Raw genomic sequence first — 21,982 nt, 5'->3', positions numbered from 1 at the left:
TTAACTTTCAAAGAGACCCAGATCACACTGTGAACTGGAAATGGAGGACTTTGAGGTCTCTTTTTCCTTAAACTGTCTTTAAAAGTCTGCCCTTTTTTATTGTTACATCAGTTCGTATGTAATTGGAAAAGGCTGCATGAGATGATATTTTACCTGTTGGCCTCAATTCCGCTTCTCTGAAAGAAGCAGGTCTTCTTTCTCAATTGTATTAAAGCTCTCGGCCACATGACTGTCTACATTTGACATCTGTCTGTTTCTGTGCGACATGATCTTCTTAATGGTGCTCACTGCTCAACATCACTCACAATGTCAGGGACTTAACCTGAAGTACATTAGTCTTTTAACATAGCTTACGCCACACTTAACATCAGCAACCCTGTGCCATATGAAGTGTAGATAATAATGTTGTCTTTCTCACTTTAGTGTTGAATACAGTAGGGCAACAATAACCATTTCAAAATTAATTATTATGAGTTATGGCATTGATAGATGTCTATCAATGGATGGATGGATGGATAGATAGATATCAGAAACCGAGGACGCGAGGAGTAATCCTGGCCCTTTGCTTTTGCTAACACAGATTGCTGCTGTGTTACTGCGCCAATCTGTCCGGATCTGTTGTTGACCCATTGACGCAAACACAAACCAGTCTGAGTGTATTTAAGCTGACCACAAGGAGAGAGATTGACATTGAACGAGAAGTCATCTGCAAATAAGAGTCTGATTTTTTTGGAAACGGAGACAGTGTATGAGATGAGCTTGGGAAATAGCTGCGACAGTCTCAGTGACTCACCCATCCCAACAAGAGTAGGACCAGCAACACCCAGAAGAGAACCCCCTAAATTCAACCAGAGAATGACTAGACTCAAAGAATGGACTTAGAGAATGTCTAGATTCAAAAGCAAACCTCCCAAGTAGGGAGTCAAAGGGTGAGTATACAACATTTAAATCTACTTGATCTCTCCACTCTTAAAAATAAAGGTTCCTAATGGGCATCTATGGTCCCATGAAGAACCTTTTCATTCCACAAAAGGTTCTTAACAGTGTAAAAAGCTTCTTTGTATTTTAAAAATATTCTTCACACTAAGAAAAATTAATGGTTCTTTTAAAACTAAATGGTTCTGTGAAAACTCTTTTGGAATCTTTGTTTTTAACATTGTATAAGGAAATAGACTTTAACTTTTTTTTAACTTCTCTCCTTTCATTAGATTTGGGGATGAGATCCCATGTGGAGGGTCTTGGCACTGGTGAGTACAGCCTTTGGAACGTTGCTTTTGCAGTGTTCAAATTACTGTGTTGTGTTATGCTAAACCCATTACTCTTGCAAACTGATTTTGCTCACTGTCTGGCTCATCACTGTGCTTCATCTGCCAATTTCTTTCATGCACAGACATCACTGTGGTGTGTCCATGGGAAGCGTTTAGCTATCTGGAGTTGCAAGAGCTCGCCCAGTATGGTATTATTTCAGACGGACTAAAGGAAGATGTGTCACCTGGACTTGTTTAGTAGACTAGCTCAACCTCTGAATCCCAAATGAGGGGTGCTGCAAATGGACACCACTATTACCTTTATACTCGGTTGCAAACAGCTGAGACGCCAACCCACCTGCCTATGAATGCATGATTCATTTAATAGTGGCTATTCAGATGCAGAAGGAAATAGGTTTATGATGTTTTGGATGATAGAAAGATGACAGTCCAGAAAAACAATGTGGAATTTCTTTCCCATCTTTTTTTTTTCTCTTTACTGCACATAACCTAAATACAATACAGTACACTCTGTGGCACCACCTGTTTTTATTTGAGCTGGTTCTATATTTTGTAGTTTTTTTCAGTAGGTGCTCTCTGAGAGGAAAGGTCTTATAAGTTATTGGCTGATCACTTCATCTGTCATTGTTGTTAGCAAATTTAGTTTTCAGGTTTGGCTTAATTTAAAATACAAAACCTGATCGATGTTGTTAATTATGTTCCAATAAAATAAAGATTTGATGTAGATGGTCAACTTGATAAAAACATTAGTAGGCCTAATGTTTTTGTTGCCTGGGTATTTGGGTTTCTAAGAAAATTACTGACAGAAACCATTATCTATACTAAAGACCAACAGAAAGTGTCTGAAATTAGCTTAAAATAAGCAAATTAAGTTTATGGGCATTTACAAATAAAGCTTCAAACAAGTTTTTTTTTTTTTTTTAAATCTTTTCAAAACTGACGTAATGCTTATTTTTGAGTCATGAACAATGTTTAAACAAGTTTCAGTTGTTAAATAACACTGCAAAAAGTTTAACATTTATTTTAATTTTATTTTTTACAATTTTTATGTCTGGCAGTACAACCAAATGTAGTTATATATATACTTTAGTTGTACCACCTGACATGGAAAGTGCTGTTTTTGCCAGTATTTGAGAGAGATCTACAAACCTTTTCACTCTGCCACAATGACCAGTTGGGCTCCGCTGGATGATGCATTATCATGCTTACTGTTATTACCGGTACCTTGTGAATTCGTAATAAAAGAGCCATGTTTGCAGCTGTGCCACCCTGACATTTGAGAATATACAAATTGCTGGACAAAAGTTTTTCAATTATCTCAACAGCTTTAAAACTACTGAGATTTATAAAATGTGTTTATGAAAAGTTTCAAACCTAAAATGATGCAATAGTATTTAGTTGTCAATTTTTTAGTATTAAGACACCATTTTAAATAGTTTTATTAGTCTGTTGATTTGTTCGGACAGTTGCACCACCTGACATTTGGGGGTTTAAAAAAATAATAATATGTCTTATTTAAATGTACTAAAAATGAATTCAAACTAAATAGGATAAAGTGATGCATGTCATGTATTACATTATTTTAAAAGGAAATAATTCATTCAAGCACAAAAATATGCACGTCATGTCATTGACCCTTTAAGCACGATCAAAATAAAATAAATACATTTCTGTGAATGGTTATATTTATTGCTGTTAAATACTATAGATAACCTCACTCACTCATAATTAAATATACTTAGTTATAAATTATAAAAATATTTGTTCTATAAATTCATTTTAATCCAGATATGATGCAATTACGTTAGCCTTCTCTCTTGAGAAACACTACATAGAGGCTCAGAGAGATCACCGTGTTAATAAAACAAGTTTAGAGGCACACGACAGCAACTATTATAATGAACAGGGTGGATCAACATGGGATTCATACATGAAAACATCCTTACTCATAGCATTACATTTTGCACATGTCCACACCTTACAGCATTTTTTCAGATGCCTCACAGGAACGTGTCAGTGTAGTATCGGGGATGATTATGACAAGTAAAAGCTGAAAAATAACACTGCTTAGTCATGTAGTGTTGTTGCCTTAGCAAATGTAAACATGGCCATTTTCGTCAGTTGCATATACAGTACACACACTGCACGTTTCCCAAAAAAAAAAAAAAACATGAATCCATGTTTATTAGTTTTAAAGCCATCTATATGCTAGTGTATTCATAAAAGCTGACAAAAGTAACCTTTACCAGATACACATTTAAAATAATACAGTCTTGGACCAAGAGATGTTGATGTTCTATACTGCATTGCAGATAAAAAAATAAAAAAATCCAAACCATTCATAATTATCTGAGAGAATTACTGAAGAGGCATTAGGAATTCATTTGTTGATTCATAGTTTTATTAGTTCACAAAGTTCAAATGTTTATAAAATTCACTCTTTTTTTGTTGCTTCAAATCAACAACAATATAAAAGTGGAGATCAGCAGAGCAAAAGATCATTGATAGATAAAAACAAAATGTTGGCTTTAAACATCGAGGCGTACAGCATTCGTCAAAGTTCTTAGCACACAGACAACAACGTCATGTTTATACGCTTCATCTGATGTTCAGTTAAAGACCGTTTCTTGCCATCAGTGCTTGGCAATTATTTTAGCATAATATTCACTGCCCAATACTGTGATTTATGTGTTCATTTTAAAGTATGGATTTTCACGGAAAACAAATGCAGAAGAAAATTCACATTCTGTAGGCAAACTGCCCTCAGGAAATGCACTACATAAAACCGCTCACTAGTTAAGCTCGTACCAAAACTTGCCACGTGAAAAATAGGATTTATATATTTAATGTTAGGGCCTGATCGACACAAACTGATAAACCAAAAATATGGTATTATTTGAGACGGACTACAAAAATCCTAAATAGAACTAGGTAAACAAATATGCAAAGAACCATATTAACTGTAACAATATATGTAGTAGTCTGTATTAAGTGCACATAAAGGTATCACCAATAGGTTTCGTAATGCTACAAGTGGGCATAAGAGAAATCTAAGATCATTAAACTTGCTTAAATTGTCCAGCACATTCATAACTGATGTCTTACTTTGAGCTAACAGCAATTTACTATAACTATTTTTATGCATAAGCAAGTAAGCATTCATAATTTATATTGTGCAGGAAATGTTTTGCGACTGCATTTTTTCTTTTCAACAGCGTTTCGTTTTTGCATAGTGCCACATTGTCATGTCACTATACATTATCATTGGCTTGACATATTGATGTACATGTCCTAATTGGTAACTACCCATGATAAACATGTAAGGTGACACAAAATGATGCTTTTGAAGAGCCACGAAAAGTTAGGGCTCCCGAAAAGCTCATCTACTCTAAAATATTATAAATGTAATAAATAGTCACATAGTGCAAAACTAACATTACGTACTAACATAATGTGCTCATTCAAACCATAACTAACTTTTTTTGTAAAGGAGCAAAAATGTATTTTTCAAATAATCGAGCCCTTAAAATACTGAATGTCGGACAAATTTGTGCATGTCGCAGGTTTGTGTTTGGCATCTTTGACATGAGAGAGACTCTGACCAGCCCCTGAGTTATTACGGCCCAAAGCTGGTGCTCTGAAGGCAGGGTCCAGGATGAACTCGACAACCAATCACATCTGAGCAAGGTGAAGCTCCTCCAGGCCATCTTTACCCATGTGGTAGCGTGCAAGATCCTTCCTGGTTACCAGCCCCATAACCTTCACATCCAAAGCCCAGGGAATTAGAAACTTGCAACATTTCTGAATTTTGATGTTATTGCAGACAAACGATAAATGGACGGTTTTCAAGTTCTATTCTATTTCCTCTATAATAAATAAAATTATATTAAACGAAAAAAGAAATTCAACATATTAAATTTGAAAAGATATAAAATTAAAATATTTAAATGAATAAAAAAACTATAATCATTTAAATGCTACAAGTGTATTTAGGAATCCCACCATTATAAATTTACATTATAAAAAAGTAATATTTATTTTGAGATTTCCCAAAGATTACATGTAACAGTTTTATTAAATAATTTGCGTTTTTTAATATAAACTTTAAGATAGCACTAGATGATAGAAAGGTAATCTAAAACTAGAAGAAATTAACATGCAAAATTAAATATTCAATATCAACCGATACTGAAAAAAAAGAAAAGAAAAACTATTATCAGCCAATAGCTGATTAATAATACTAATATAGTACCAACATATTGTGCATTCTTAAACAGTAGCTGTGAGTTAAATGTAGTAACATAGTTGGAATATTGATAGACTCACTCTGTTCTCATTATCAACCACCACCAGATGTCTCAGTCCTAGCGCCCGAAACAATTTAAACACACGAGGGAGTGAAGTCTCCTGAAATCAAATATGAAAACCAACAGTTATTAATACAGCACATTATTTAACCACATACTGTAGTTTTGTCAACTAAAATACACTTCCTGGTGGCATTTCTTGTATTTCAATACGGTGTGGCAGTGGCATTCTTGTTAAGGCTTGGAGATGGCATAATTCCATGTATGAATAAACCGCAAACTGGAGAGGTTCTAGTCTCATCAAATTATTTTTCTCGATGCTAGTCGATTTTTATGATTTATATATTATGGGGATGTTGCATTCTTGAATCGGTTTGGTTGACGAACGTTGTAAGGTGTGCAATTATTTTCAGTATATGATTTCAGCCATTTCAAAGGTTCTTTCAGTTCTCTCTCTCTCCAATGTTTTGAGGTGTGATAACCGTAGTATAATTGACTCCGGGCCGTTTAATTATTATAAAAATAATGCACACCCGAGGTGTAACGGCCACGACACGATTACCACCTCAGTTGTGCATTGTTTTTCTAATAATTCAACGGCCCAGAACCAATTATTCCTTACATAATACATTTCAGATAAACTTGCCTCTAAATGGCATGCAAAAACAAAAACTATGATTGGTTGCTTTACATGCAAGTCAGAAAGCCTCTTGGCCAGAATATTCTGCTACAATGTAAGTTACTCAAGTTAACTGACCTGAGGCACGGTATATGGGGTTGGGTTCATGAACTCAGTGAGGTCCATCATGCACTCCCTCTCGTCCTGAGAGACGTGGATGGACTGAATAGGAGGGAAACGCGGATATGCATCTCTGAAGTCCTTCAGCTGTAACTTCCTTTGGATGAGACGTGAAGATGCCCTCTCCACAAACACCTGAGTCACAGAGGGCTGAACTATTAGAATTTGCCAAAGTAACAGTTATAGTATTGCCTATAAAATAAAGATGAAAGTCCAACTAAAGCCATCATAATCAAAATTTTCCACACCTTATGTTTGAGAAGAACAATAAGCTGAGAGCGGAGAATAAGTCCACAGATTTTGCCCGGCTGCGGGAAGAAGATTGGAGATTAGTCTTTGTTGAAACTGGAAAATACTAGGAGTAACAGGATCTGATGTCATGCTGTCATGGTTATGTCACCTCATCATGCCCAGTAGTATGGGTAACCACTGGGAAGCCGTTGTGATTGGTGGATGTGTTGCTGAGAACGTCCACAATCGTTCCGACCTTCTCCACTCTGGTAAAGCAGGTGACTGCAGAGCTCATGACCTCCCTGTGGTGAACACATTCACTATATGACACTGCACCAGCATCATTTGAGTATTATTTATATAATATTGTAGTACAAAATTCATATTTTGAATTCGCTTTTATTTTTACATTAAGTTCTAGTCGAATTGTTGTGCTTTTATCATTCTTATTATTTTTTTTAAATAATTCTATTCAACTTTATTAATACATTTGTTTTTATTTATTTTATTACTTTAACTATTTTAGAAACTAAAATAGTAGTAAGTTGTTAGTTAGTTTTATTTTAAGCTTTATTTCAATTAATGAAAAATATTGTTTTAATTGGCACTAGACTAGTAGCTGACCGATATATTGCAATGGAGAAGATCTATCAGAATTTTTTTTTAATTATTATTATTGTTATCGTGACGCATTGGCAGATATGTTTTTTTGTTTAGCCGATAATAGTCAGAAGCAAGACTTTTATTTTGACAGAGCTGAGCTCAGAAGCACTCATTCTCCATCTTCATTAGTTTACGGTCTTTGTTTAACAGTTCCGTCTAATAATTGAAAGGTAAGGTCTTTGAATATATAATAAACATTTCATGCCACAAACTTCACAAGTACAGATATTGACAGAAAAATTAGTATACACTTGGTTAACGTGCTACTTTCTTTTTATTAGTTTAGTCCAGTTCATTAAATCTGTTCAATATAAATATAAAAAATGTTATCCACTTTAAAATGTATTCAAATATGACGTTTTTCAATTATGAAAAATGTCCCTCGACAAAAAAACAATAGGCTTTTACCATAGGCTTTTGGATTATCGCTAAAAACAAGCTCTGTGTTTGCATCAACAAAAGTTTATGATACTTGCAAGTTTTGTCCATCAAGATAATTTTTAAAGATGGACAAGTTTTATGAATTTTGAAGCATAATGCAGTCTCTATTTTCTATTCATTCGTTTGTCCCTGTTTGATATACAACCAAAGATGAACATATTCGTTTTTAATGTAAAAAAAAAAAAAGAAATATGATTGCAGATTAAAAACCCAGAACCTCTGACACGCTTGGCAAAAGTTGTACAACTTTACCATTACTGTAGGCTACACAAGTATTGTTCGCAGATCTATGCATTTATTCAAGTGAAAATTCTCGGCACTAACAATACATATATATATATATATATATTAGTAGATCTCATTTAACGACAAATTAAACCCAATGTACAGTTGAAATCGATTTATGGGCATCGTAATGTTATTTTTTCCGAAAATTGTTATTGTACACATATATTGTACATACATGATTTAGCATGCATAAACTTGCATGGTTGTGTGAATTACTATTACATTAATTAGAACTGAGAGTCAGTATAGAGTGCATCAGAGAAGATAAAAGCATCACATGACATGTAAAGATGAAGGGTGTGGTTACCTGGCCGTCAGCCAATGAGAAGTAGCAGGAGCCTCCCAGTGGAGGAAAGGAACACTCTGCAGCTTAATATGGAGGTCATACAGGCCCTATAAACAACAATAACCAGTCAGACAAACGCACACATGAGCTTAATGCTCTAATAGCACAAAACACAAATGACATGCATGCATGACTAATGCTTTGTGACACCCTTAAGAAACCAAAACAAAAAAACTACTGGAAAGACAACCAGTTCACAAGACACAAAAACAACCATCCTAGATATTTTGCTTCTCACCTCTACAAAGTAATCCCCCACAATTTTGGCAGTCATCAGCACAAGCATGATGGGAAAGCCATAGGTCACATTCCCGGTGGCTTCCACCAGGATTACAGTGAGACTGAGTGTCATTCTGACAATGCCACCTGTCAAATTAACACAACAAAACAGCTATATTTGTTAATGATGATGACACGTACTTCCTTCACAGAAATGCAGTTGGGAGCACTATTATAAACCCCAAGACTGCATTCCTGCTGCATTTCATTAAAGAAAGTCTAGTTAAAATTTAAATTAACATGAATCATCAATAACTCACCAAGCTGGGCCGCAGCACCCATCAGAGCATACTTCCCAGGATCCGCCCACATCTATCAGTTTAGAAAATGTCCACAACACAGTACTGTTAATCTTTCCTCATATTTTAGCTCTATTTTTTCTCAAATTTGGGGTTAAAGATTTACGATGACCGAAAGGGGACATGTTAGGTTCACTTAGTTTTGTCATGGCCATGACATATTAACTCGTGGGAACGTGATAATATGTTGTGGCCATGAGATATTAATTTGTGGTAATGTAATATTACCATGCAATGTAAAGTTGTGAACCCAAGATCATATTGTATGTTGAGGGAACTATATTGTTTTCTCATGACTTGAACCACTGGAGTCACATGGACTATTTTAACGATATCTTTACTACCTTTCTGGGCCTTGAAAGTGGTAATTAAATTGCTGTTTATGAAAGGGTCAGAAAACTCTCAGATTTCATCAAAAATATCCCCATTTATGTTCCGAAGATGAACAAAGGTCTTACAGGTTTGGAACAACATGAGGGTGAGTAATTAATGACTGAATTTTGTTTTGTTTTTTGTGAACTAACCCTTTAAGTGACATAACATACAAAAAGTTAATTAGGTAAAGAGATACAAGAAATGAAGGGGAAAATAAAGCAAATGCATAACTATGAATAACATTTTTTAAACAATAATAATATATAAATATTAAAATAAATGATCAGTGAATGGATTTAAAAGACTGTTGGATGGGATAGATAAAATGTTTTATAAGGAATATTAAACAATTAGCTATTGATAAATTTAGCTAAACCTCTGACATGCTTACAATTTAATAGGCAATGTTAATATATCATTAATCATTTCTTAACTTCGCTTTTTCTTAATTAAAAATGAATATTATTTTATGCCAATCCATTTCTGATAATTCCAGGTTGATATGGTCGCGCGGGTTGTTTACGCATATTTATTTATTTATTTATTTATTTATATATATATATATATATATATTGTTCCCTCAACATAGGATCTCGAGACCACGACTTTACATCACGCGGCCACAACATAAGAATGTCATTACCTCAACAAAACGTTCTCATGGGCATGAATTATCACATTCCCAATAGTTCATATAAATAATATCCCATGACCACGACAAAACTAAGTGAATCAAACATGTCCCCTCTTGGTCACCGTAAAAATGAATTAAAAATGTTGCTATAATTAAAAAAGTGCAGAGAAGGGTAAGTACTTACTGATTGGTTGGGAGCGATGACAGACAAAAGGATCCCAAAGAGTCGCCCCCAGGCTGCTCCAATGAGCAGAGAGGGGATGAAAACTCCTGCCGACACGGCCAGACCATATGTCCAGACAGCCAGGAGGAAATAGGCTAAAGTGAAGACCCCTAAAGTCACTGGGTTGTACGTTCCTGAGACAGAGAGACAGAGACAGAGAGACTCATTTAAAAAAAGAGAGATGGCTAGCCTGGTTAGAAGGAATGGTAGGGACTGAAGGATTTATAATAGGCTGTCCCCTTGCTTGGATTAAAGTACTAATATCATTATTTGTAAAAAAAAATAATAATAATTTAAATAGGTTTTTATTGTAATTTTTTCATATTTATTTTTGATAATGTCTGTTAATTGTTCTTGTTTATAGAACTATGTTGGCCTGTAACTAATGTAATAATAAATATATGCGAGGCGTGTTTGTTATATATATGCAAAGTTAGTTTCTAAAAAGATGACAACAAAAGACACACACAAAAAAACAATAAAATAAGATAATGGTTTCTTTATTTGTACTAGGTTTTGTGGCATGCTTGCAATCTGTTGATCACCACGGTCTCATTTGTTAAGCTAAAACACTGTTGGTACATCACTCTGGATGAGAGGATCTTCTGAATGCCTTAAATGTAAATGCAAAAGACATGCACAACCCTGCATGATCTGTAGTAGGGTGAACATCTGTTCTCTTCAGCATACTATCAAGCACTCTAGCTCTAGAGGGCAGGATAAGGCTACCAGCCATGAAGTAATATTAAAACCATAACATTATATGAATCATATATAAAACATGTAATTATGATGTTTTAATATAATCGTATTACATTCTGAAGAATTACCAACATGGTCATTATATAGTCATTATAAACTTTGCCAATTGGTAAGTTGTGATTTTGCTTGTCCAGTGGCTGAGCACTGACTATTGTGCACTTGCAGCACTCTGAGAAAGCGATCAAAAATGGCTTCTCTCCAGAGCGTAGGAAGATTTTAGCTGCCTGTTAGCTGGAATGCTTCCAGCTTGTAACCAAATCTGTTAAATAATTGGCAGACATACGCAAACACACACATACACAAAAAACATGCAGACACACCACATAATTCAAGAAGTGCTGCAATAACCATGAGGCTTGATGTTATGAGAATGCAAGTCTGATAATGTATACACACATTCTTAAGCCCGTTCACACCCAACCACACCCGTACAGAGACACACCTGGAGGGTTGTGGAACAGACTCCTTACACTCCGCTCAGGTGTGTTGAAGAAGGTGGTGGCCATGGCATTATATTCACCATCAGCACAGAAGAGCTGTAAATGAACAATATAACAAATCACGTGTTTTCTTTATTCTGATATACATGTTCACGTTTATTTATTCTGATCTAGGAACAGTTCAACTAAGTATTTGAACATTTAAGAGAACATTTTGAAAGCTCAGTAAGCACATAAACACCTGCAGAGGATATTCCTCAGAGTGGTCCTGTCCCAATGGCTGGCAGTCATTGGAGAAATAGATCATAGCAAAGGAAACTGTAGCGGTCACCGCCGCAACCAGCATAGCCTCCATTACCTGCAGACACGGCCGGTGAACGTACCTGAGACATAACACATCATGTTAAAAATCTCACAGGCCAATGGGTGGATGGAAGTGGATGAAAAGTTTGAAAGAATTGCATTTATGAAATTCAAACTTGAGTAACTTTGCCTTCAGTCAATTTTGATCAATTTAATGCCTCCCTGCAGAGAAAAAGTATTCATTTTCTTTAAAAAAAGACTGATCTTACTGACCACAAGCTTTTGAATGGCAGTGTAAATAATAAAGCTGACACGTTTAAAAATAAAAGGTTTGTTAAATGTAATATTCTCCAATATTACTTAACATTATGCTTTCAAACACAGATATTTGACTGTTTTCAGTATCATAAGCCGCGTTTCCACCGAAATTACCCGGAACAATTTGTCCCAGGAACTTTTTTCCCAGGAACTTTTTTTGCCCCAGACCGGTTGCTTTCTGCGTTTACACCGCGGTCTAAAGTACCGGGAAGATTATAAACTGCGCGCGACTGCTCCTCCTCTGCGACGGACAGTAATCAGTTGAGCGCCACATTTATAATAAGTATGGAGGAGATTCAAACTGTGCTGTAGTTGTTTGTGATGTATTGGTTTACTAACGAGGTAATTAACAAAACGGCAGAAAAGAGACGAGCACTGATATTGCTCTGACTATTACGGACATTGACCGTGAGATGGCTGGGACGAACGCGCTGAAAATTTCCTCTTCCACAAATACCTCGTCGTCGGTCCAGCTGTGTTTTTTTTTTTTTTTATTAAATTCCATATTTGCAGACAGACGACTCTTACTGCATGAAGCCACGAACCGCAATAGATTTTCAAAAATGCCGGTTAAATTAGAATCATAGACAGTATATAAACTGGACACAGCGACCCCATAGGTTTCAACGGAGAGAAATGAAGTCAATTAGAAGCACTCACTTCCTGATCGCAAGGCGAACTGCGCAGGCTCAAACTGAGCTTGACGACGTAGATGTGACGTGAGCAACCTGTAGGTCTTCTAGTAGCTGTGCCGAGAGAAATCTGAATCATTCCCTTCCGAAACCCGCAGAGACGGAGAGCGTGGGCATTAGCTGTCCATGAGCTAGCAACGGGAGCAACTTTATCACTCTCTATGGGCTTCTCCCTTGACTTTATGCCTCCACGTCCTCCCGATTGCTTGCGAGCTTCTCTGCCTGTCCATACGGTAATTTTTCGACTTGTGCGACAGAGTCGCGCGGGTATGACGCAATCGTTAGCCTATTTTTACAAAAACTGCTTCTACGGGGCCAAAACGTAAGATACAAGGTAATGGAGCCTTTTATACATTTTCGTGTTTCTTTAGAAATAAACAATGGACAAACGGTGTCTTTAAACGCCTCAGATGTAAAGTTATTCGCTGTCAAAGTGACGCCAAAATGAATGGGAGTCAATGGAATGCTAACAGCAGGTGGGGGTCCGCTAGCCAATGGCGGCGCCCGGGGATGCTTCAGTGTCTTCCGAAACACGGCCCCCCTGATTAGAATGCTGCGTGGAGTCATCCAATAAAAATGCGGCGTGAACACAACCAATCAGCATGTTCAGCGTACAAGTCCCGCCCCCGAAAGTTCCTGAACTTTGAAAAAGTACTACCTCGCCAGCAGGGACTTTCGGAGGGGGAAATATTTACCCGGAACTTCATTTAGACCCTGGTTCCTGCGGTGTAAACACACAGAGTACCACCCCAAAGTTCCTAGTTCCTGGGGAAAGTTCCCGCGGTGGAAACGCGGCTATTCTTAGACTCTATTAAAATCCATACAAGTTTGGAAAGTCTCTTCTTTTACTTGTTGGCCTCAATTTGACACAAGGGCATAACTTAGAAAATGGTTGGGCACATGACAAGTGATTGATATGTAAAAGTCCTCATATCATCCCAACTGCTTCTGTTCTGTATACACACATACCTACAGTAATTAAATTAATTATGACATTTATAAATTACCCATGACCTTCGGAATTCAATAGCTTAAAATCCTACCTTATTCTGAAAATTGTTAGCCAATTATTGAGCAGATTGAACAATGCCCCAAGCAACCCTCCTGGAAAACGAAAGAAAATCAGAAAAATAATGAAAAAGTTACATCCACTCATTTTAATTTTGTAAACAAAATTATTAAAATGTTTTTTGCACAGACAAAGTGATGTCCCCTCACCTAAAGCTCCTATGATAATGAAGAGAGGAATTTCAAATAAAGTATATTTCACAGTCTAAAAAAAGAAAGCACATTCAATTTAGTTCAGGAATGTCATGATATAGATACACCAAATATTACGATGTTTTCTTTCTTTCTTGTGACATTTTGGAAAGCTTTAAAGGACAAGTTCGGTATTTTACACTTAAAGCCCTGTTTACAGATCGTATCTGATGAAATAGAAAGGTTAAGATTAAAATTTGGACACATGCTGCTGTCCCGAGAATTTTAGGTTTATTTTGCAAATTTTAATCTTAACCGTTCTATTTCATCAGATACGATCTGTAAACAGGGCTTTAAGTGTAAAATACCGAACTTGTCCTTTAAGGATCAATAATACAGATTTTCCTTTCAAATCTCAGTGCTGTGAAAAACTTAAAACTGACAGCTAAAAAAACTTCGAGTAACTGAGAGAGAGAAAGATACAGGACTTACATCACTGTCAAAGCGGCCAAAGTTAATGAGACCGGGGCTGGAGAGTTCTCCAGGCTTCTTATTGTAAATACTCAGGAAAAAGTTCAGTGTGAAGCTGGAGACCATCGAAGCAAAGAACTAGATGAAAAACAAAGCAGGATTCTTTGTTCAAGCAGTGAAATAGACAGTGCTCTTTGATAAGGAACCAAGGTCTTATTCACAATCACTCACAATTCTCCAAGTCAACATCTGGTTCCAGAAAGATGCGCCTTCCTCTAAACTGAACAGAACCCCACCTGTGCCAAAAAAACACAATGAATCAAAGATGATCCAAGCAATCTGATCCAAGATTGATTCCAGAGCAATTTAACAGCTTTTATTCAGAGGAACAACAAGTGATGCATTTTCACTTACAGGCTAAAACTCTTGAGTATATCAGGTATTTTAATATGCTTTAAGAAATGTAAAAAAAAAAAAAAAAAATCGACTTTGCATAACTTGCTTCTATCTGATGTAAAGAATGTGGATATTTGAAATGATTTTCTGCATGTCTCACCAACAGGTGCTCCAAAGGCAGCGGAGACTCCAGCCGCTGCTCCTGCAGAGACAAAGTCTCTCTTCTCTGTGTCCCTGCGGAAATACTCGAACATCTGCAGGAAACAGAAACTTGCAGTCAGGCTCCATGTTCACTGTTAGATTCAAGTAGACTCAATAGTACAGAAAACGGACCTTAAAATCTTTTTTCAGTGAAGTGCTTCTGCCTTGAGATACTCCTGCAGCCACCACTGCTCCTGAGTGAATCATGGGCCCTTCCTGGGAGAGAACAGCAGATGCTGAGTCTGTTAACCCCAAATTAAAGTCTCATTAACCCCAATTGACTGATCTTCTATTGTACCTTTCCAACAGCAAGACCTCCAGCAACTGAGCAGATCACACCAAAGACCTTTACCACCAGAGTCTGTGGACGCAGAAGAAATACATTTTTAGAAATACATCTCTTAAAAAAAACAAAAGAGAGAGAAATAGTGAAAGTGATGTAAAGGCCAAGTTTGGTAACCCATACTAGGAATTTGTCATCTGCATTAAACCCATCCGAGTTAGTACACACACATTAGGAGTAGTGAGAAGTGAACACACACACTGCAAACCGTGGACACACACAGAGCAGTGGGCAGCGATGGCTTCCTCAAGGATTATTGAGGGTGGAAGAGAAGAGACTCTGACTCTCTAACCATTAGGCCACGACTGCTCTACATAGCTTTATCACAAAAAAAGACATATAAAAGACATCACCTTTAGTCTAACAACTCGAGGGATCTTCACTCCATTCAGGTAGCATTTTATCTGAGGGATTCCACTTCCTCCAGCAATGGGCTGAGAGAAAACGAGAAGACTGAATTTGAAACAATGTTCAAAGTAAAACTATGTAAATACTACGTAGTATACAAACTGCATTCAAAAGTTTGGTCAGTAGCATTTTATAAAGTCTCTTATGCTCACCAAGGCAGCATTTATTCGATCAAAATACAGTAAAAACAGCAACATTGTGAAATTGTATGACAGTTTAAAATAACTATTTTCTATTTGAATATATTTCCTGTAATGTCAAAGCTGCATTTTCAGCATCATTACTCCAGTCTTCAATGTTGCTGATAATAAAAATGTCTTATTATTATCGATGTTGAAAACAGTTGTGCGGCTTAATAATTGTGTGGAAACCATAATAAAAAAAATTCGAGGGTTCTTTGGTTAATAGTAAAACAGCATTTAATTTAACTGTCACTTTTGAACAATTGAATGCATCCTTGCTGCATAAAAGTATTAATTTCTTTCAGAAAAAAGTAAAATTTTACATTGTACATTGAGTACATTGTTTTGAAAGAGCTGTATGCTTTCTTTGAAGTGACTCTGAAACACAGAAGGGAAGCAGAAGTCACACAACACAAATATCATTTGGACAGGAAGAAAACAAACCTCAATAAAAGCAACAGCGATAGCGCCAACCATCACGAAAGCAGAGTTCAGCACTGCCCACAGTATAAGAGAGATGGACAGGCCTCCGTGCTCTGTGAATTTCTCAATGTCTGAACATCTGATTAAAGAAACTCTGAAGCCAGTAAGAAACATCACATATCAGATTAGCACTGTATTAAAAAATAATACTGAGGTATATTACTGCATAATAACATGAACATTTTTTGTTTCTTTATACTAAACATTGCTATTAATAGTCTTTTTCCTGGAAAAATATCATTTTAATATCATCCTCATTTTAATATAGTTGAGAAATAAGTTTAATAAGCTACACAGACAGACAGATTGTATTAGATAAAATAAAAAAATCTTGATTTCAAATCTGTGTCTGTCTGGATCTGTATTGTCGTGCATCTGGTTATGGCCAAATTATTCATGTAATCCCAAAGGAAATGGATTACACCAACTTTCATATTACAAATGTAAACTGATTGCATGAAATTAAATTATGTTGTGACACATTGTTCAAGAACTGCAGTATACTGGCTCATTTTAATTAACTGAAGAATATACTTTTTTTATACAAATACACTTTTTTGAGTGCTTTACGTGAGAAACAGATTATATCAGATAATTGTAAATGACTGACAGAAAAGGATACTTTGTTTGACTAAAAAGTACTTGTACCCAGCAAGAACCTCAACAGCAATGTCTATCACGCATGCGATGAGACCAGTGAAGAACCCAATCAGACCACAGATCACCCATCGCCTGATCTCCAGACATCTAAAACCCTGTGGTTAGGACAAATAACCATTTCATGTTAATCTGCAATGGCTATAACAATTATAGACTCTATAACCAGCGTCTGTTCTGTCAGTACACTGAATAAACTGCTTTTAAGTGGAAACAGCTTATCAGTGAGTGGAGTGCCGTTCTGCAAATCTTCAAAATGATTGCATGGCATATTCATTTTGGATCAAGCCATGTTTGAAGATTATCAAGAAACAAATTGTGTTAAACTGTGCTTTTAGTTTCATTCATTCATTTAGTGATATAAATTATAAAGAAAATAATGTGATTGAAAAAAAAGCAATGTGTTTAGGGGTTGAGTTGATACAGCATATGTCATATTAGCAGAGGGGGCCTAAACTATTGTAAAAAATAATATTTAAAAACTTTTAAATTATAGTTTAAAAAGTAAAAATGTTATAATAAAAAGTTATCAGTTCTAATGTTATTTTAGGAATCTATAATTTGACAATAACCATCTAAATCTTTTTGAGGAAATAAACCCTTCAAATCTGCCTATTCAGTGTGCGTTGTGTTGTGTAGACTGTAGACGCCAGTTTTCTCCATTTTAGGATTTTTCCACCTAAAGCACTCAGCTCTTTGATTGGTGGGCCAGCTGCGTGCGCATTGTGGTGGCAGAAAACAGTGGTAACGAGGAGGAAAATGGACAAAATCCACGGAACAAGAGAAAAAAAATGTCTTGTTGTGCTTTTGGATGTAGAATCTGAATGCATCTATCACACCTGATTCAACTCGCGAGCTCATTAGTGGAGACTGCAAGACCTGAAATTAGTCGGTCGGTGCTAATAAAATAGCTAGCGCTATGGAAACAGCAAGCAACATTAATGAGGACATCATTGCTAATTTATTATCCACGCAGTTTTCAAAATGAATTTTTAAAGAAAAGCTGAAGTTAAATCGGGAAAGGAAGACCTACACCAGAGCTTCATTGTGTTCAGAAAGCCAAAGCTTTTTAAAGCATTTAAAGGCACAGTCTGTAAGAATGACAAGGTCAAATTGATTAGAATGATTAGTGGTCGAAATAGGTATTGCAGTCCAATTCTAAATATCAGAGATAGTCGTTTCTCCTGCCACCTGCTCCTCAGACTGGACGGCGCTCACACGGGCTAACCAGTTTGAGTTGAGCACACAACAGGAATGAGCGCCAATGACAATGAAAATTGGCAACGTGCAATATTACAGACCAAAACAAAAACAAACATTCCAGCCTGGAAACACACATTTCAAAGTAAAATACCTGGCTGTAGAAGTGTTTTTCAGAGAACCGAGTATGTAAACTTAGCATGTTTCCTCAAAATATGCAAATATATTTAGGGGTGTGACGGTTATTATATAACCGTGAGACCGACGGTTATAGTTGAACACCGTCATTAGAACTCTATAACCGCCAAAACCGTGTTATTAAAATATTTTTTACAAACATTTTTTATCATAGAGAATGTTTAAATGGTACTAATTAAAAACAATTGTTAACAGTCTGTGTTATTAATGGTAAACTGTATTTGATTCTTTGGAAAACAGCACAAGTGAGATGTGCAGATAAATGCGTGCAGCGCAGTTGCCATAGGAATTTTCATTATGATATTCTATTAGTTTTTCACACGGATTACATAGTTTTCTTTCGTTTTGAATTGTTCTGTTTAAAAGTATGATTTCAAGCATTCTGTAGATAATATATATTTCTCAGGTCTGTGAGGCAAGTAGGCTATGCAGAGTTTCTTTCGGTTCATTTATGAGACGAGCTCCAGTTCATGCGCCAACGCCCGTGTCGTTGTGATATCTATTATCTGCTTTACTTATTATTTATTAAATCTAGGCAATTGGTTGATGAAACATTGATTAAAATTAAGATACAATTAATAAAAACGAAATTCACATTAAAGAAAGGCTTTGTGCTTTCTGGTTGAGGTTTCTGTGAAAGTTTTAAAGCAGTCCGAGAACTGTCACGTCCATAACATTGTTTTTTCCTCATAAATGCGAACACGAAAAATAAAATGAATATTTTATGTTCTGTGGAGAGCATAGTAGCTTAGAGAGCTTACATTAAACCAATATAATAAAGTAAGCATTAGTAAGCTACAGGACATCGTCTTTCAAAACATGAACTGCGCGAAAAAAAAGAAAAAATTAATGCGTCATTGTACCCAGCACTTCTGAAAATGCACTTCCGAATGAGTCTCTGTCCCCAGCACATTTCGTTTTCTTTTTTTGTTAAGGATTTGTTTACTGTGCTGTGTGTGATTCATTTAATGGAAAGCACAATCACTGCTAGTTGTCTTGCTGTTCATTTTAAATAAACGTAGAGCAAGTAGCAAATCAGTGTCTGCTCGTTTATTCAATTAATATTTAAACCACAACAATTAAGAGTCAACAAGTATGTCACTAATGTGCTTCGGTCTGAGCGATGTCATGATGCGTCGGCTAACTCGGCTTACATAAAATTGTGTTGCTTTTGTGGCCAGTTGTCACCATATTCCACTGTAATGACACCGATTGTGTGATGGTGCAATTCTTTCTAATGATGATTTGCATTTTATTACTTTTTGTTTAATTTGGTGATAATTTGGTTGCTTGTGGCATTTCTTGTCAAAGGTAACATGCAGTATTATAGAAGAGGACACAGTCAGCTAGGCTGATTTTAGGTTGGGTTTACTTTTTTCCCGACGAGGGAAGGGGGTGAGAGGGCCAAGGTTCAAGAGTCACGGTTCGCTACTGCATTTGAGTCTACTGACCATGTGACTCATTCGTCTCTCTTCCTCCAGGAACAACTGATTCTCGCTGTTATCATAATCAAGGCTCTGAAACACAAAATGCATAGTTGAGACATTTTATATCACAGCTCTTCAAAGACACTATTTGAAGTGTACATGTTGCATTTTGCTTCATTTTAAGCTAAGTTACTGAAAACCTACTTATTTTTCAAAACACTCCCAACAGACACTCAATTGAAATAGAGGTCAGCTCTAGATTCAATTACCTCAAATTTGAGGGACAGCAGCTTTTCGTTGTGAGGGATTTCCTTCAGTCGACTTCTCACAATCTCCTGTGTGAATTGGAGAAAAAAACAGACTCAAGAGTTGCACGGCCGACATTCATCGAGGGCATATACAGTCATTCTATGCTCATGCAATCAGAATAGCACAACACTTTATTTAGCTACATCAACTCTTTGCAGCCATGAGCAAACTTGACCTCATGCCAGCACATCGGACGGAAACATGTCCTCACAAATAATCAAGTACATCAAGTCAGGCTTTTTCCTGAGTCTCCTGCCAAGAGTGGTTGATTTTAGGACATATTTAGAACCGATTTATGTACAGCCTAACATGCAAATCATGAATAAACCAAAAACACAATTAAAACTGAAACTACAGCTGCATCAAAATAGTGAAGCCACTACTGGACTGGAATAAGGGCTATTCAAGTGTTCTTTGTTTTGAAGTGTCCTTTTATTTTTAAATGAATAAAAATTAATTAATATCAAACAGATTTACCTCTTCGGGTGTGATTTCCTCCTCAAGGTCCACAGTGCTCAGTCTGCCTATATGAAACATACCTCCCCCAGATAACTATGAACCAAACACATTACACTTATCAAGAGTCTATGTTGATCTACATTTAGTATCTACATCAACAATACAAAAAATATGACTCATTTTAACATAAAAATAACACAAATTCTTCTCACAATATCCTGTAGCCTACACACACACACACACACACACACACACACACACACACACACACACACAGTAGTGTGTGTGTGTGTGTGTATGCCAAGAGGGGCCCCCAACAATATATGAAGCCCAGTGCAGTATACAGTGAGGGGCCAGAATTTCTAGCTATGGCTCTGACAAAAAAAAGTACAGATTCAATGTAGGTCAAAGGATCACAGGTGCTTGCAGTTTCTTAGCCAAATAAGAGGGTTAAAATAAATGGGAAGTTAAAAATCCAAAAATCCAGAGTTGCAAAACACAAGTGCACAAATACAAGGACATAAGGACCATACACGGATTTACAAGTAACACAAAGGTTTTACCCTATTATAAGAGGTGTAATAACTATTTTGTTTACGTTTCAACACTGTGGAATGACATGAAGTTAAAGCAACTGTGCTGTCAATATTATGTTGAGTCTGGAAGCCAACACATTAACGTTACCTTTGCATGCGGTAAGCAAGCCTAGTTAATCAGCAGAGCAAGTAATTCATATAAGTAGAAGCCAAAACATTCCAGATTGAATGTGAGTCCAATATATGTATTTTATGTAGTCTGCATGGCTTGTCTGGTACCTTTCTGTTGTATTTCCCATCCTCGGCACCGTTCAGCAGTGGCGTTCTCTCTCCGCGATCTTCGCCTCGGGCAGACCATGACACTTTCTTCGCGATGTTGGCCATGTCAACTTTTACAATTATACATACATTAAACCTGCGAACTGGACAACTACTGCAAACATGTCTTCTTCCCCATGACTAACAATCATAAGCAATCCCGTGACGAATGTACGGAAAGCACAAAGGTCCAAGAAAGAAACGGTTTTCAAAGGAATTCTGGGAAATGTAGTTCACAGTTATTCTGGGTTGTGTCAATGATTTGCGATAGGTCTAGTCTAGTTGGGACTGTTCTGAACGCTTAAGAACATGCTCATAACTGTCCTGTTTGGTATTTTTGATGATACTGTGCATATTTAATTTTGTAAATCATGAAAAACACAAATTTGTTTTTATATTGAACAGTGTTGTTGATTGGTTAAGATTGGGGGAATGTGCTTGGCAGTATGAATACTTGTGGTTCGTTACCTGCTAAATTTATAGCCTAGCATTCATCATATATTGAAGTCTGGAATTTTTATTTTCT

General features: G+C 36.4%; 1 protein-coding gene across 1 annotated transcript; it reads right to left on the bottom strand.

Annotated features, from left to right (window-relative positions):
* Positions 1-3,647: 3,647 nt before the first annotated feature.
* On the bottom strand, positions 3,648-21,629 carry clcn7 (chloride channel 7). Its single transcript, XM_079629298.1, has 25 exons — positions 21,418-21,629; positions 20,621-20,695; positions 20,104-20,169; positions 19,859-19,924; positions 16,975-17,107; positions 16,314-16,423; positions 15,633-15,713; positions 15,235-15,297; positions 15,069-15,152; positions 14,896-14,989; positions 14,571-14,635; positions 14,361-14,477; positions 13,887-13,941; positions 13,712-13,772; positions 11,597-11,738; positions 11,358-11,451; positions 10,115-10,287; positions 8,883-8,934; positions 8,582-8,709; positions 8,305-8,390; positions 6,775-6,907; positions 6,623-6,682; positions 6,333-6,509; positions 5,595-5,675; positions 3,648-5,027 (listed from the first exon to the last, which is right to left on the bottom strand). Exons 1-25 carry the CDS (start codon positions 21,520-21,522, stop codon positions 4,941-4,943), a joined length of 2,388 nt encoding a protein of 795 aa, XP_079485424.1. The 5' UTR covers positions 21,523-21,629; the 3' UTR covers positions 3,648-4,940.
* Positions 21,630-21,982: the final 353 nt, after the last annotated feature.

The sequence above is a fragment of the Phoxinus phoxinus genome, assembly GCF_949152265.1.
Source record: "Phoxinus phoxinus genome assembly, chromosome: 1".
NCBI classification, from domain to species: Eukaryota; Metazoa; Chordata; class Actinopteri; order Cypriniformes; family Leuciscidae; genus Phoxinus; species Phoxinus phoxinus.
Note: the sequence above shows the minus strand (reverse complement) of the source record. Positions and strands in the feature narration are given on the sequence as shown.